Source organism: Rhopilema esculentum, chromosome 6 (genome assembly GCF_057945365.1).
Source record: "Rhopilema esculentum isolate cy_ngs chromosome 6, ASM5794536v1, whole genome shotgun sequence".
NCBI classification, from domain to species: Eukaryota; Metazoa; Cnidaria; class Scyphozoa; order Rhizostomeae; family Rhizostomatidae; genus Rhopilema; species Rhopilema esculentum.
The window spans coordinates 11458937-11477121 of record NC_142820.1 but is presented as its reverse complement, the minus strand read 5'-3'; the positions used below and the strand labels follow the sequence as shown (position 1 = coordinate 11477121).

Genomic DNA, 18185 nt, shown 5'->3' with positions numbered 1-18185 from the left:
CAAAAGTAATGTATTTGGCCGAAAACCACTCCAAACATCTGGCAAACCTGTTTCTGGTTCCCTTCAGAGTCCGTTATATGGGAATTCCACTGTATCCTGTGAGTGCGTATTGGAAAACAAATGTGAATGAAAAAGGCCACTTGATATAGTCGAGCTCTGGAGAGGCGCATATTTCGATATGAAGATTTCTCTCTCTAGTCTCTTTCTTTCTGAACAAGCATTGTGCCCTCCCCACCCCCACCATTTTCAGTCACATTTTGCCCTCTCTGATAGAGTTGGTGCTCCCCCCCCCCTAGCCAATTTTGAGCTACCACGTCAGTCATATGAATTGCTGCAATGGTTTGCACTTCTATGCACTGGAGATAAAAAATTTTATGATAGAGCCAAGCAGGCATTTCTTCAAATGTAAACGGGGAAAGATGACCCTGTTCTCTGAAACCACGCTTTTATATAGCTTGTTTGGTGTAAATATCTTGCTGTTTAACTTTTATACGTTAAAAGACGGTCAGATAAAACTCCAAACTTCTCTGATATGATTTTCAATGATTCTATCAATGTTCAAACTCGAGTTGTTGGTGTTTCTGCGGATTTTAAAGTTCAAATATCTTATAAGTTATAATTTTCAATAAAGAAGATACTGAAAGAATTTTTGATTATCATCTGTCAAGGTTTACGTACATATGAATCAGGTCTGCAAGTTTTCTCGCGAAAACTAAGATTTTTTCCTTTTTGGTCCAAATAAACTATATTCTTTTAGTTATGCCACGACTTTACACCTCAGAGTTTAACTCCAGAGTTCAAGGGTACTTTAAAATTAAATGTAGGTCTCTTTAATAAGCTTTCTCAAAATTCAGCTTATTCGATTATTGCTATATTCAGCTATAAGCAGCTAAACTCCGTCGAAAATAGCTATATATAATTGACGAAGTATGTAATCGTAATGCTCTTCTTTTTTCAAATTCATCCTCTTTGAATATGATTGTAGAGTTATGAACCATAAGATCAAATGAACAAGAAGAAACTCCCATTGACCCTCCCCCCTTCCCCACATAACGCCGCCAAAAAAATTTTGTATCCATGCTAATTTCTTAGTTACTTTTCTTTTAGTCAATAACCATACACCCGGAGTTTGAATAATACCAGAAAAAACCTAATTTGATTCATGGCTTTATTGCAAAAGCCTGTTAATAAAGTATAAGAAATATCGTTTGATGAGCCTGAGAAAGTAACAAGAGCGCGAAACAACACAATTGTTGCAAAAAGAATAATAATTTGGTACAGAAAGTATACCAGGAAAATTTTAGGAATTTTTATTATTTGATGTATTCAGAAAATTTTCTTTAGCTTTTGAAACAAGCTATAAAAATAAAAATCTTGCGAAACAGCAACAGCAATAAGTGAATTTGAAAGATAGAGAAATATATGTTTTATTTGACAAGAGACATTCAGGGATTTCTAAACGAAATTAGAGCACAAGAGATATGTATTGATTAATGACTAACATATATTTATCGCTGGCCAGAAGATCAAAGATATATTTTAATGATTGGCAAGAAATTGGTATACTCTGAACGTAGAGCAAATATTTTTTTACTTTTTTTACACCAGATATCGTTTTCATGGGAATTTGTTATAAGAAGGCCGTGGAGAAATAAACTTGCAAGGCAGTTTAAAAAGCAAAATAAACAAAAATATAAACCTCGATTAAGAGGTTATAGATAAATATAAATATAAATAATATAATATATAAATAATGTAAATATAAATTAAATATAACATATATATATGTAAATTAAATATAATATATATATATTTATAAATATATATAAATATATATATAAACACAAAAATAGAAATAAAACCAGATTTATGAAATAGATAATTTTCTTTCTGGGAGAGCAGAAACCTAAAGACCACTGACTTTCTCCTCAAAGTTGAAAGAATCTTTCTTCACAACTATTCAAGGAAATGAAAATCGAACTAAGATGGGAAGGTCATTCACTTCTAAGAACAGAGCGGGCAAATTTTCCCAGCTTCTTACATTGTCTATAATACTATATGAATACGTTCTGTACAGTTGCCTGATTGTCGCAATACGCGGGAAGCAATGACTTGCAACTTAAGGCCATCCTGTTTTATACACAAAAGCAAGTAGAGGTCTCTCTGACACTCTTTGGCAAATCTCAACCATTTTAATAATCAAAATGTTTATATATACTATGAAAATTGCGAATACAGCTCTAGGCCTATACGCCAGGAAACACCATATAAAAGAACGGTTTATAGTTATTTTCATGAAATGGTGTTTTGGGTGCAAAATATTTAATCAGAATGTTGTTTATAAGAATATTCAGGCTCAGAATGATAAAATTCATTGTAAGGATATTGTAAGTATATTGCTTCTCATTTTCCAGCAGTTATCTGTTTTGCGATGTTTGTGACAGAAAATCGCATGACTGACGTATCCCGTTTTTTTTCAAAAAGGGTAATTTCTATTCGAAAACGAGCGATATTCTCCTCAAACCATATCACATTTGAAAAAATTAGAATATTTTAAGGATATGTTCAGGCTCGAAAATCTGTTTGGAATATCAAAGCTGGACAGAATTTACTGGGTTCTTATAAAAAAGTGTATCAATTAACTGGAGATTAAATGATACACTCTAAATGAAATATAGAACTAGTGAATAACTTGAAACTTAAACGGGGAATGTTAAATCTTGAAATAAATGCTCGACGATAAGTGGAATTCAGTACTGTTCACACTTCTTCTGATAACAACGCAAGACTTTTGCAATATACAAATAATCAAAATGTGTAAACAGTACTGATCGTATGCAACGCGTGAGGATAGCAAAAACATTCAAAAATATAAAAAATAATACAAAACAATAACCATTGATACATTATTCGTTTCTTGATTGGAAATATAACAATCACGAAAACGCAATTTTTCAGTAAGTATACACGCAGAGATTTTAGGCCGGACAACGCCAGGCAAGTTCTGAAAAGCCTTGCGGCCAAATCAACCAATGGTAATCAATTTTTATATGATTCTCAATCACTTCAACATTTAAGTCACCGGCCTCTATAAAATCATGTAACGAGAAAACATATGGGGTTTTTAGCCGAGCATTTCCATTGTTTATGATGAATAAAAATTTAAACTTGAGAGAATTTATATAAATGTATCTATTCAAGAGCTAATGGCACAACTATCGGTAAAGTCGAGGAAGGATTTTCAACAAAAGATTTGGAAATCAGAAGAGTCTGGGTTTTTAGGAGTGTGAAAAACTTCCCGGCTTCAAAAAAGAAATTGAAGTCTTCTAAAAGCCGAGCTAATAAAATTTTGTTTGCTAAAAAACCTATTGTCTAAACAGCCTTTGATCGCTTGCAAGTGGAGGCCAACTATAACTACTCAAATCCTTTACGTGAGTAGTTAAACGACAGTTAAGGCCAGGGAAAGAAATGGTGTTGCTTTGAGAAGAGAATGTAAGAGACAAATTAAGCCACCCTCGTGCTTACAAAGCAATGACCGTATGAAATGGTTGTCTGATGGTCTTTAAAAGCTAGGAAATGACAGCAAGAAATCACCCGAATGCTGTCTGTTAACGGGATGAATCGGGACGTGTGTTGTATGTTTTCGTTCGAAACAGAGACACTAATTGATGTTGGGTCTTAAAGGCACTAAGGGTCCTTAGATTATAAATCAGGTTATTGTGAAACGCTATGAATTTGGTTACTAGGCTGAGTTTCTTTCTTTCAAGGTTTCCGTTTCACAACTAATTTCACTGTACTCTTTGTTCTTGTCTAAAAGTTTAGCTTGTGTTAATCAAATTATAAGATACATGTCCTGTTTAGTAGTCTTTCACACTTGGAAAACTCTCATCATTCATTTTTACTAAGTTCGTCAGTTCTTCTATAAGTTAGACTTTCAAATCCGCATCAAGGATCTTTGAGGTAAATACATAATAGGATATTGACGTATATATCTGATTTTAGTATCTCTTCAATGTTAGCAACAGAAGCTTTGTAATTCAGCTCTCCTTTAGCTCTTGTGCATACATCTTCCTTTTGAAGACATCAAGGAAACTTGTGAACTTTTGAAGAAAATTTTTAAATTTTTTCATGATTGGTTATCATTTAGACATAAACACGTGACATAAACAGAAATTGCAAAAATGGTCTCTGCTAATGATTAAAAAAATTGTAGAGTCTGTCCGTGAAATGAAAATAAATGTTTTGACAACACCGTTAAATTCACAAAGATATAACAAATCGTCGGTTTAGGTGCAATAAATAGGTACTATGACAATATAATAGATTTTCCAGACAGCAAACCAAAAAACCTAGAAGAGTACTAGAACCTGCAACTAACACACCACAGCATTGTTTTCGTCCTATATCGAAGTATTTGTTTTCTTATTCTAAACTAATGACATGCTTTAGTTAGTCATTGCTATCGAGTCCTCTATTTGTTAAAGTTGACATTTTATCATAATATTGAGTAACTGTAATTTCTTGTTTGGTATTTTGATAAACTCAACTTCAGTAGCAGAATAAAATGGTGGCATTTCTTTATAAAGAGGGGGAGAAGGAGGTTCTAAGTTATAAGAGATATCAATGGACGATACTAATTGGTAGAAAGAGCATTGCAAGAGGATGGGGTAGAAAAGAAGATGCAGCAGTTATTCATTGCTCAGGAGAAAGAATATATGTATCTATTCACACACATCAGTTACAAATATTCCATGCATATGAATAGCTAAGATTCACGTATTGAATCTATGAAATAATGTTCCAATAGGTAACAAAAGCAATGGTATAGTACAGCATTGCATGCAAGCATAGCGTGCAACGAATTCTAACAGAATGAGAAAAGCGGGCAAAAAGGCATGCTAAATGCATTTAAATATCAATGAATGGCAGTGATGGCAAGAAAAGGTGCTCAGCAGATTAATAATGCTTCAGAGGTTAGCGATTTTATAAACTGTCCACTGGTAAATGAGTTGGCGGACGAGTTTGAAGTTGCATAATCAATAATCGGATGGAGATTTGAACTATTTATAAGAAATAATGCATTCTTGATATTGCCAAAGCAGTTGTAGAAGACTAACAGTTGAAAAATGATAAATCTACAGGCTAGCACATCAAATAGCGGGGGTTGATTGCAAAATACATCGTTACTATACAAGTATTAATCTCTTAATGCTTTCCTTTCTTCATTACGGCCTATCCTATGACAAATAGAAAGGGAGAAACAAAACTGTGGAATAACGTTACTTTATTTGGGAAAACTTTACCGGAGTACCATGACAATGAATTGTGTAGATAAACAATGGGCAGTTTAATTGGTACTTCCAAAACACTTTTAGCAAGAAGCCATCCCATTATTATTTACTTCCTGTTTAACGTTACCTATTCATTGTATTCAAACAAATGGTTAATATCTTGGCACGAGTTTAGGTTTTATGCATAGTTGATGAATGTTGTCTCTATTTTTCCAATGTTTACATAAAGTTACAGAGAGAACATAGGCCTTACGACTGCTTTAAAAACCGTCAATCGTTCAATTTTGTTAGTATATAAACAAAAGAATTGTCTGTTTACATAACATCCCATCATTTTCAAGAAGCATGAGGATTTGTGTTTTGAATACAGAAGATGAATTGAAACATGGCACACGAGCTTTGGTCAAAGAATAAGTCTATAACAGACTCGTATAACAGAGAATTAAAGCAACAAAAAGGTTAATTGGGGAGTTTTTCAATCGTCTGTAAATATCCATGGTAGGAATGCTTCATGCAAATCAATGTATTTCAGCATTAAGAAGGAAATTCAGCATTCCCATAGAACGTGGATCAATCAGAACGCAATTTAATAAAGCGAGAGGAAATATAGAGACATTGTTTCAAACATTTTCAATGAGTTTTGAAAGTGTTGAATTTGCTTGTTATAATCATAGACGGCAGCTTTTAGGCTATACTCAGTTCACTAAAATCGATACTTTAAGGACAGGAAAGTCTTACACGATGCTATGAGAAACTAGCAATATTCTGAAGCATATTTAGTGTTGAAATTCCTACGTGGTTAGCAAATGAAACTAGCAGAGTCAAAAATTTATCAGAACATTGAAAACAGAAATAAGAATAGAAGAAACGGAATCAGATTCGTAATCTAGAGCAAGCCTTAGATGATAGTGCTCTATCTACATGAGAAAGTTTACAACGATGGTTGACCTTTAATTATAATAAACCAGCGGGAGGCTACAGATGCAACGCTGGCCCTTGCAGAGATGTGTTGTGTGGAAATAGAAAGGAGTCTCTGGAGATGCTTGAGATACAGCGAACTAAATCCTCTGTAACTGTCTAGGGCGGAGATAAAGATTTGTGTTTGCCATGATAAATCCACTATAATAACGGGCTTCAATAGCACTTCACTTGATGGTAGGAATGTGTTTGCAAAAGGCAGCCACTCGTCCTTTTGACCGTCTTTCAAGAAAGTGGCATTGATTCAGATTTGAAAACAAAACCACTCCAAGATATGCAAGTAAAGGAGTCGAATGGAGAAACATTGATAAAAGATACAGAGCTGGGCCTAGAGACTTCTCTAAAGGCGAGTGAAAAATTCTAAAGTAGGAACCTTCATATGCATCAGTGTCAACAACCACTTCAGCGTATCAAGCAGCGATATTGTTTTCGCAAATGTATCAATATAGGAAGAGGCTTATGAACCTGTTTTAAGTACTTATTCAGTGTACTTATCACGAACTCTTATCTTTTCTAGCGCAGTAACTACGATCTTCTGGCTTCTGTGGCACTGGTCGACTGGCGATGAAGCTACCCTAAATTGGCCTTACAAATCCAGACAAGCTAAAATTGAGTATTATTCATTAATTTGCTTTTAATTGAAATCCTTGTTAATATTGTGAATTGTTGCATAGAAATGCCTCCAAAATTGATTATGAACCACATTCACTGAACAATAAATGTTTATGACAAACCAATTACTTTGAGGTCATGGCACTTGTAAATACAATTTAGAGTATAAAGCATAGAATTGAATTCCTTACCCGAGAAGGAGTTCTTTTCCGCACCGTCCTGTTTGCTATCATTTATAAAACGCCCTTCTTCAACGGATCCTTCAAGTGAGCCAGCTGAACTCTCTTCTTGCTTAGGCAGTGTAAGTGGCGATTCTGGAGATGGTTGCATTTTAATATTCCTTTTCAGTTTGATGTTGCCCCTGATGGTAGAGACCAGCTCCCTGCCTGTTTGTTCAAGTATCTGTTGTGAAGCGGGCAGCGGGAAATGATTTTTTCTTTCCATGTTGTCAAAAGAATTGTTGAGACAAACAAGATTACGGATCTACCTGACTGTCGACATCAAATCGCTGCTTTTATCTATGTGAAGTATTGGCGAGCGTATTGTGAGATATGACGTTAAGCCATGTGTCTCAATTCAACGCACTTTTGGTTTTGTTGTCGAAACGCGCCAATCAACAGGCAGCATTAGGGCTCTTTGTTCGACTTTGTGGGCTAGGAGACTCCTTGTTTCGAGGAAGATAGGCGTTCTCGCCTGACTTGCAATGCATTTGTACTCTCAATACAAAAGTCTATTCAACCTCTGAACCTTTGCGAACATATTTGAAAGCGAAATCAAAAACAACAAAAGGTCGTAAAAAATACTTCAAAGACAAGAGCCGAAACACACCAAAGCAATTTTAAGCATTCGTTTGAAAAGACATAACTTCTTTGTCAGCAATAAAAACTCTGACTTCTGATGAGATTACTTCCAATATTGCTCAGATAACATTTATGTACCAGGGTCCTGCTACCCTGCTTTCGAATATTGGACACGAATCGTCTTCCGTCATCAACCGCAAATCATCACGTGATAAGGCAATTTATTGACATCGCGTGCAACATAGAATTGACAGGAAAATTCCAATCGTCAATTTTTGAGATATCTATTATTCAAAGTAAATTGGTTTTTGTATATAGAAAAAAATTTCTTTGATGTCTTCTATGATTCGTATCATTAAAATATACGAATCTCGAAAGAAAACTCTTACTTCGTCATTTTAAATAAATCTCACTTGGTGAGCAGCTTGAAAGAAACGTGAAAAATACTTTGCGTTTGAGCGATAGGAAAAATGGGGAGATGAAAGGCCCGGAAAGGTCAAGAAGCTATTCAAATTCCTCAGTTGTTGGTGGAGGGACAGCATTCTTACTTAACTACTCCGCTCATGTGCTTATGGACATAGAAGATTGCTATTTGCTACGACGTCAGAGGCTTGCTTTCAATGAGACAATGAGAAACCACAGAAATTGGTTCTTAACTTGCATTCCACCGTTTACACTGTCATTACTAATTTCCTAGGGAAGGAGATAGCAAAAAGTTTCCATTCTGCTTCATCTTGACGTCACACACCCTTCGGTTACGGTGGCGAGCCTCGTTCGTTTACAACTGCGATAAAATGCAAATTTTCCTACTTATAAATTGATGGCATAGAAATCAAGGTGGCATGCATGAGTAGGAATATCTTGATTGCGTACTTAACGGCTATTTTCGTCCAACATTTATCTGCTCGCTGGAAGCTGTCTAATAATTGAAAGATGACTAACGTTTTGCTCAGATGCAGATTGAAATATCCAAATAAAGAGCATACTTGATCGGTTCATTTTGTAATTAAAGAGCGCCACCGTACAACTAGCAAGCAAATCATTCTAGAAAGTTTCCAATGTAAAGGGAGAGGGAGAAAGGGAGACAGATGGAGAGAAAGAATGAGCCAGTATTGGTGAATATGTGCCTTACGTTTTAACAGACTAAAGCAGTAGTGACTGTCAGGGACCGCGCATCACTCTATAAGTGGAGGGGCTGAAATGGGTGTGACCGAAAAAAATTTTAGAACGCGCCCTATTGAACGCGGGAAAACGCCCCTTTTAGAAAATACTTGCTTATTTCTATTGAATTTTTATCAACAGTCTGGTTCAGAGAAGATATCAATAGCTATAAAAATAGATACAATTAGCGTAGAAAATACATCATGTCATTAAACAAGATGAAACACCTAGAAAAAGAACAAAAATGGTTCCCACACAATGAGAACTGCTACTACATAGGAGTAAACTATCCAAAGTTGCGTTAGAGTAAACCTTCAAAAAAATTTTCTAGCCTATTATTGCGAAAAAGTGGGTGGGCTATAGCCCCCGCTAGCCCAATGGCTGCGCGGTACCTGCTGACATTCAATTTAGACGACATTGATGGGGCAGACAGCAAAATCAGTACTTAAGAGTTCACCGTTTCAGCTTTGACGCATTAGTGTATAAAATAGGACGGTTTTCCTCAAATGTTCGTGATGCAATCACCAGGCAACTGCCAAAAGGAGGGATCACCCCTTGAAAAATCATAAAATTCCAAAACATGACATTCATAATATATAAGTTTTTGACTTTTGATCACATAAATTTTGAAAAATACAAATTCACACTGAATAGAATTTCACACTGAAAAAAGGGTGCAATAGCCCTCAGCACCCTTTTTGTTGCAGCCCCTGCGAATGCCATTTAAAATCATAAATTTATAAGTTATTCACAGGCAAGCCCATCTATCATAAATTCAAGTTAAAATACATTAAGGCATTTTCATAAATCTATTTGGACACGTTAGCTTCACAAGAACAGACAGAGATAGCTTGTTGGCAATAGCGTTTGAAGCAGCATTCAACGGAGATTGCTGCGCCAGTAAGAGATTTTTCATAATTACGTCCGTTAAGTACGAATATTCGAATCTTGTTAATATGCACTATAAAAAGAGACATAGAAATTACGGGAATAAAGGATGATTGTCTGCACAAAAAGTCAATAAAATTGTGTTAGTAGTTCTACTTGAAAATCATTTGTTTTGGAAAAAGAATATTGTCTGTACCTCTCTAAGCTCTAGCGCTGCCTACAAAGAAATAGTTTACTCAGATCCGTCCTATCACTTGCAGGTGTGGCTGGTTTCCGATTTCAGTGCAGCCCGAGTGAAGTTCCTATGTAGCATACGCAATGCTCATCGTGTTCGTAAGAGAACAGTGTTTGTAAAATGAGGAGCCATGGAAGCTATCAAGAGGAGTGGATTCAAAAGTACGGATGGTGGTGGATGGTAAAGGTGAGTTTGCAATAAACGCAGCTTGCTAAGAATGTTTACGTAGACCCAAAATAGAACTGAAACCTTAACTGAAATGATTCTGAACAGCTTCTTCATATTATCTCTTATATTCTTTATAACTCATAACAGCAGAGTTCCAAATAAGCTAAAACAGAAAATACGTATTTATATTATACATCTCATCGACATTTTGATCTAGATATATCGCACTCTACTATGACACGTGTACCGTTTGCCTTATGAATGATATGATGATATGTATTGTATATATCTAAACAAATATATCTTATTATTCTTGAAGAAAAGTACTTGTAGCCCTTATTTACTGATACTTTTTTTCGTCAAGTAGTTTCTGTCAAAGATATGTATTTATGATAAGTATTTATGAAAATTTTACAAAGATGTTTATTTGCTCAAAGCAGTTCATGATAATACGCTGGATTTGATGAACGGCGGCTTCAATGTGTACTGGATTTCCATATCATTTATCATTTTCCTAGCACTTAATATATCATATTTTCTAAAACCCCCCTTCAAGTAAGGAATCAATAAATTTGATAAAGATAATTATATAGTACTGACATTTGCTTTTTTAGCGTTTTTTAGCGTATTTTTATCACGCCTTCTGAAGGGGTAATTACCTAATTAACACAGATTCTGGCCAATACTTAAGCAATGGCACCGGTGAAGTTTTTCCTTTCTCTTCAGTATAAGAATTTACCTATGACTCGATTCTTGTATTTTTTAAGTTTCTGGAGGCTTCTGCTTTCATGCTTTTTCTCTTGAGCAATTTCCTAACTGTTTTTTAGCATCGTCATTTATGTTCAAATGCTCATTTCGTGCTTTTCATCTTCTGCATTGGATATTTTGCTCTTTCTATTTCTTTGCTTCTAAATCAGAAATAGTATGTTTAGATGACTTAATTTCTGATTAGAGGATTGCTAATTTTTATTGCATTTTCAGCCTAATGAGAGGGAAAAGAGGGCAAAGGAGCAAACGAGGGTTCTCTGAGATTGTAATACAACTTTATAGTGAAAAAATTACACCGTTCAGCTTGAGCTCCCCAAGAGTCAATCATGGTTCGCAATTGGTCTTTTTTATAAGAATATCAAATTTTTGGCTGAGCCTCAATATTCTTAATTTTCTTATTGGTAGCGTAAGATTATTCTTAAATTATTCCTAAGCAACACAAGGTGTAACTTAGTCATATTATAGCGTTAATGAGTCCAAGGGCGGATGAGTGTACCTCTAAACATATAGCGTGAAACTCTCATTTGTTTTGCTTTCCAAAAATTGAAATAAACAGAAAGTTTAATTTTTGATAAAGCTTAAGCCTTGCGTTATTCTTAAATTATTCGTAAATTTCATTGATTTTGAGCCTTAATACTCTTGAAGACTATGTTTTGACATAATAAAATGTATAAAGACTCCAAATGATTAGCACGGTGTGTGTTCAACAGTTTGGAGAGAAAATCTCAAAAGCTATGCAAAATTGATTGGTTTCTTCTTAGAAAATTTATGAAATTAAACAAAATTATAAAAAGCTGAATTTGGAGAAATAGTAGACACATCTTGGGTTGATTTACAATGACATTTTTCAGAAATGTTGTGGATTTTCATTAAAGATGTGGGAAATAAACAGAAATACGATGATGCTCGCACTAATTTAATGTGATTATGTTAATCTAGTCAACCCTTACCATTTGGAATAAAATGTCAAGGATTTCATTAAATGAATAGAAAAATAAAACTTTGGTATACGTATGAAACAAACATGTCTTTTATTGCAATGTCTAGCGTTGCTGCGTTAAACTGTTGAACTATAACTATTCTGGAGCTTTGTTAGTTGCGCAGTAACAGGTAGTCGGTAAACTGATTTTGCTATGGCGTCTTGAAACTAGTAAAATGATCTAGTGATCTATCAACAAAACCGTATCGCATGGAGAAAAGAGAATTCTCTACCAAATATTTCCAATAACCTGCATTGCATCTTGATAGTTGATACGTGATTGAAAACATTTCACAACTCACAATTCAAGCACCTTCAAGGAAAACCAAAAGGACAAGTTAAAGAACATCAACTTTTCTTGTAGGTTGTGTTTGGCAATATGCTTATAATTTAGTTTTTAATATTAGATGTTGCATAAACCTTGCAGGGGAACCGCACTTAAAAAGACCAAGGGAAATCAATTTTCCAACTATGATTTGAAATTTAAAGGTATGCAAGCTGAATGGAATTTTTCAAATAGCAAATTAAAGATTCTTGCTAAAGGATTAGTCTATGGTGAGACAAAGGTAGCACCAGTTCAGTCTTGAACCTTTCCTGTAGTTAAGCCCAGTGGCGACGCCAGCTACTGCAGTGTAGGAGGTTAATGGGCGTGACCAGTGAGATCACGCCCTTTTGTCTCGCTTCAGTGCTTTGTCCCAGCTGAATTTTCTTAAGGCGGATATATGATATACCCTATCTAACACATTTTAATCAATTTCTAGAAAAGAATTGTATACCATGTTTTGGCAAAAGTGAGGGGGAGGGGTAATAGCCCACATACCTCCTTTGGCATCGCCTCGACCAGTACAGTGACAAAGACGTATAATCAATTGTCGCATTACAAAATTTATCATGTTCATTATTTGTTCTTCAATAGTGAATAAAAATGGACTTAGCAGGATTTTTCTGTTATGTTGCAAACTAACCCTCTAACTAGCAGTCGCATCCTATGAAGCAGTATCTCTATCAAACTTGTCTGAACCATTACCTCTTGCATTGATGTGAAGCCTGCAATTGATTTAAGTTCAAAAGGCAGGAGAGATTTTGATCTGCTATAAAATTATAAGAATTGATTTCAAGAGAGCTTTATCCATGAGATTTGAAAGTTACCACCTATTCTTTCTCTCTGTAAAGTTACTCTATGGCAGCTTTACGAATCTAATGAAAAAGAATATAACACTTGCTCCGTTGCACTTTTAAGCTCTGCTTTGAAATTCATATCCTGGTACGACACACTGAAAAGATATCTTCGAACGATCTAGGGGATGTGATCGATAACTGTTTCTGGGGCCTGAAACCTCATACTCAATTCCTCTCCCCAGAAAACTGTTTTACTTATAGAAATGACGTTCAATCCGTAGCTGAATATTCAACTTAAAATAAAACGTAAAGGGGTTCAAATGAGTAGAAGAATGTTTGATGGAATCAATTTACTAGAACTGATAGACAGAAAATCAAAATCTGTCTTTTACTCTGAGCTATCAATTTGATGTTTGATATAGAATAAATGTCGTTTTATATTGCATTTCCATCCTACCTAATGATGTGAAAATGTTTATGTTAAAAAAGGTCAGCTAGCGGGCGGCTTTGAGGGTTTAGAAATTGTGAGCTTTTTTTGCAACTTGCTTCTACTTTTTAATGTTCTTCGATTTCAAGAGAGTCATAGATAATCAAAGTTGTACCTAAAATGTTTTTATAAACACAACAGGAAGCATCTTCCAGTATTGTAAAGATGTGAGGGGAGTTATAAAGAACCTTTTAAGATTTGTGATGAACCCCCTACTTAATGTAGTAAATTTGTGTTTCGGGTAATGATTTGAGTGTTTTAAACTTAACGTGGTAATTTTTGGGAGGGAGCGGTGCGGTACCACATTCCAGGACTAGCAGCCTTTAAGCAATTATGAATGCTTAAGCTTTGCTCCGCATTACAAACATCACCTACTATTCACAATATCTTAAAATTCATACTAGCGTTCTTTGTGTCATAACGTTTAATTGAGATATATTGAATGCAGGACATCAGGCCAGGTCAATAAAGCGGAACGCGCGGAAATCTAATTGAAATGAGATCTCACACTGTAAAGCTAGAAAGAGCTTTTTTGTTTCGTTCTACTTGCTATTGTCATTTGTATTCCAGTTTTGTATTCTAGAAGCCCAAGTTTCACTTTTCCGTTTGTTTCAAGTGTTTCGCGTGTTCCGCATTGTGCGTGTGCTCCGCGTTGTGCGGGTGTTCTGGTGCTCTGCTTAGCCAGTGAGACGACGCCCTATTTGCCTCGTTTCAGTGCTTTGTACCGGGTCAAATTTCCTTAGGAAATATGATCTACCCCTACCCAGTGCTTTTTAACTTGTTTTTAGACGAAATATGTAGACCATGTTTCGACAAAAGTAGGGGAGGAGGGTAATTACCTCCCATACCACCCCTAGGCGCCGCCACTGGTTATTGAGATCATATTCATAAGAAAAAACGTTTCTTATGCACTTAAAAGTTTTTTTTAAGTAGGCGTCAAGAATTATTCCATTGAGAACTATTCTGATAAGGTTCAACTAACATAAAAAGTCTGTCTTGCATATTGATTTATTGTTTTATACATGCATTCAAGAAACAATTTATTTCAAAAATGATTCAGAAAATGATATCTTTGTATTGTATCGTCTTGTTCTTCACCTTTACTTTCACAAAATAAACATTAATTCACCGTAATGCAAGCCAATGTTATGCCACAACGACAATATCATAAGATGGTTTCAATCGCAAAAAATGGGCTCAATTTGCTGCTCTGGCAAAGTTTGAAAACAAACAGAAAATTTTTTACATTGGATCACAGCTCGTGCTTCCGAAGAGACAAAGAATCAAGGGTTTATATGCTTAAGAGAAGGTATTTAAAAAAACAGACAGCAAAGGGTTTCGAAGTAGGTTTTCTTTCGTTTATCCACCCCTCCTTTCTTCTCTATTGTTGTATTATAAAATATCTTTATCGTTTCTAGGTTTTGCCCGCTAAAACGGCTCCTCAGCATCCATTGTGTCTCAAGGTAACCCATAGCTTATCCTTGTAATGTCTTTAACAAATATTGGGCTTAAAACAATCTCATTTCGAAATCCGGAAGCAAGCTTGAACTAGTTAAAACGTCAGATAGTTTGTAAGACCAGGTTCAGTCTACCAAAGTGGCTGCAAATATTTGTAAAAAGGAGCTCGACATAGTAGGTTTTGCCGAAGCTTCCTTTCAACTTAAAACTGATTATCATTTGCTTCAAAGCAAGATTAAAAGCGAACAGAAAAGATGTGTAGGCCATCAGAAGGTGGGCTTTGTCCATTTGCCGCGTCAGTGGCGCGTTGTTTAGCAGATAGGAAAGTACCAAAGGTGAAATGGCACGCATGCATTTGACCCTCGAAAAGCACAGTAATGAATCCTTGAAAACACAAAAGGTCAACGGGGCTAGAAGAAGTGACAACAGAGAATAACGGAAATTTTTAAAACTGATTCGTATCCTACATTTTTAAATATTTGTTGCTTGGGTACCAAAGAAAATTGGTAGATCTAAAAAGTGATTCCCGCTTCGACCTTTGCTACTAGTACTGCAAATGTTTACTCAAAGCCTAAAACCATGGTTTGCAAAAAGATTCATGGCTTCTTGCACTTGACCCATGCAACTCCGGATGAGACATCAAAGAGAGCAATATTGGGCTGTGTGGTTTGTTGCAAAATTTAGCTCCACTGTGAGAGATAGGTCAATGAATTTGCTCTAAATTGTTGTATACAGCGTACTCTCGCCACCAATTTTTTCAGCGCCCCCCCCCCCCCCTCATTACTAAGTGCCCCTCTTTCAATCTTACACTGGAACCGCCTAAATGAGATTGGCACAATTCGACCTAAGAAAAGGTCCAATAAACAGCAAACTTTTCTTGGCTGTAATTCCTACACATACTGCAACGGATCGACTTAAAACTGAAGCTTCACAACAAAGATACTAAAGAAGATTTTTATTGTGATTTTGTCAAGCGATTATGGCAAAATACTGAAAGAAAGCCTGGAAGTCATTTCATGGGTCACAAGCGTACAAGATTTCCACCAAAACAAACGGATTTCTAGAGATTCAGTGATGAAAAATAGGACTATTACCCATTAAAAGTCTCATGGTCCCACATGGAACAACGTTCTAGAAATCAATAAGCACACCTATAATTCGCTGTCCTTTTCAAAGGCAAATTTCAAGTGATATCCAGAATCTAGTTGAGACTTTGAAAGAAACGTCGATGTTATCTTTTTCCTTTCGAAACAACTTCCCCCGTCCCCTAATCCACCGTTGAATGCATTCTTTGAAGCACAAATGATAGAACTACAAATCCAACATTTGATTCAGAGGAAAGGGGGAGATCCAAATTTTGCAGAGGCAACGTAAGGTAGGAAGCTGGAAAATTTTCGTTATATCTCAACAATTATGTCCGGGAGTGTAGTTGTGGTGTTCTAGCTCGCTCGAATTCACTTCAATTTTCTCACGCCAAGGTATCCGATCATGAATCTGGTTTTTGCTCCAGTTGTTACACAATCAGGTTTGCTATGTATGAGCATGTAACGACTGTTAATAAATCAGCATTGAGTTGAAATATTTTTTAAAGAGCATTGATGTAAATCGTCGTAAATTTAGAGGGCCGTCATGAGGCAGGCCTTGTTTGGGGGGGGGGCTAAATTTTTTATCTGCCAACTCTATGACATGTATTTTGCAACATCTACTGTATCTGCATGATAATAACAGACTTTCCAGCCCTATAAATAAGTTAATGGGGACAAACTCAGAGTAAAGTCGCTACTCCAAATAGCATCGGATGCTGCCGAAGGACAGGAAGGAATGTTCTTTATTGATGACACGACGGACTCAAAATTACCCAGAACGGTTCTTCCGCTGAATGGATTTTACCTGAAGTCTCCTATCAAGCTACTGTTAGGAGGGAGGGTGTATTACCCCCACACATCCTCGAATTTTATTCTATTTTTTAAAGTCATATTTATTTCCTTAAATATTCCTCGCACATTTTTTGAATGGCCAGGTCCTTGTCCTTCCCAAGCTTGCCATCCGGACCAAAGACACTTAATTTATAATGGTGTTGATAAAGCCATTGGCATAAATGCGGGGCGAGGCTGCGCTCAGATAAGCCCTTTTATGTATAGCACTGAATACGAAAGCATTACTTCGAGGGGGAACTATGTGCCGATTTTGCTGATTATTACTGGTACGTCGAGAGGGGAACGCCCGAATAGAGCCTGCAATGTGACACATTTTGCCTGGTTAGGGGGGGGGAGGGGGCTTCTGTGATTCCTTCTCCTAAACGTTTAATGTTTCTGGTCAGGAATGCAAACGTCGTTACTGTCGCTACATAAAATATTCTAGGTTGCAGGCTGGAAGATTTTTGCATGCATACAGTACATTCATAAGATGAAGGAAGTATCTTAATCTATACGCATTTCCAAAAAGTTCGGATTCTTCCTGTAAAGTTTCCATTTGGATTTTTCTTTGCTCTTTCTTCTAGCAACGTTTTGTTCCTTCTCTGAGCGGTACTGAGGAAAGTGAATTGCCATTTGAGCCTTACCTAGATGTCCGTTAACTCAATTAATTGATCTGGGCCGTAAATCTATCACGTGAACAGGGGGGGGGGGGTCAGCAGGGTAAATAAATCTAAAGTGTGCCGTGGTTCATGGCACCACCAAGCAATTTATGGTATGTGTTATAAAAACAGTTGAGGGGCAAATGACTTGAAAAACAAAAGTCAAGATTTTGGGATTTCTTGAGACTTAGTACATCTGACATGTGTGTATAATTTGATAGATAAAATTGTTCAGAGACGGCCCACGAAATTGAACCTTGGGAGGTAGAATCAGGTTTAGTGACATAGGAGGACCCACCATGGTTGGGTCCGACGCAAAAGAAAATTTTTGAAATTATACCTTCTAGAAAGGCTAAAAAAGCACCTCCCAGACTAAATTTAATAAATTATTAGATCGCTCAGAATAAAAAATTCAACGTTTCTCAGAAGAACACAGATTATTGTTTATTGAGCGAAATGGTGTAGGGGAAGAGCCATGCTTAAACTCTAGTGACGGACGTTGGGGAAAGTAGAGATGATGTTGCATTGATTAGTAGAATTTTGCTTCTTGAACAGAAATGTGCGTCTTCCTTATTTTCAGTGTTTTGAAGACCATGTTTACAGATCGAAAATGAATACATTCTAATGATACAGAAAGTGATTTACTAAATAAAAGCAAATAATAAA

General features: G+C 36.0%; 1 protein-coding gene and 1 long non-coding RNA gene across 2 annotated transcripts in view; one reads left to right on the top strand and one right to left on the bottom strand.

Annotated features, from left to right (window-relative positions):
• Positions 1–7468, bottom strand: part of LOC135686944 (paired box protein Pax-3) — a 35533-nt gene extending 28065 nt beyond the window's left edge. Inside the window, exon 1 of the mRNA XM_065203352.2 lies at positions 7073–7468. Coding sequence (XP_065059424.1) covers positions 7073–7325 — 253 coding nt within the window. The 5' untranslated portion in view covers positions 7326–7468. The remainder of the gene's footprint in view (positions 1–7072) is intronic.
• A 138-nt stretch (positions 7469–7606) lies between these two features.
• LOC148960138 (uncharacterized) overlaps positions 7607–18185 on the top strand; it is a 34308-nt gene continuing 23729 nt past the window's right edge. Inside the window, exons 1-2 of the long non-coding RNA XR_016143856.1 lie at positions 7607–10151; positions 11115–16319. This is a non-coding gene — a long non-coding RNA (uncharacterized LOC148960138). The remainder of the gene's footprint in view (positions 10152–11114; positions 16320–18185) is intronic.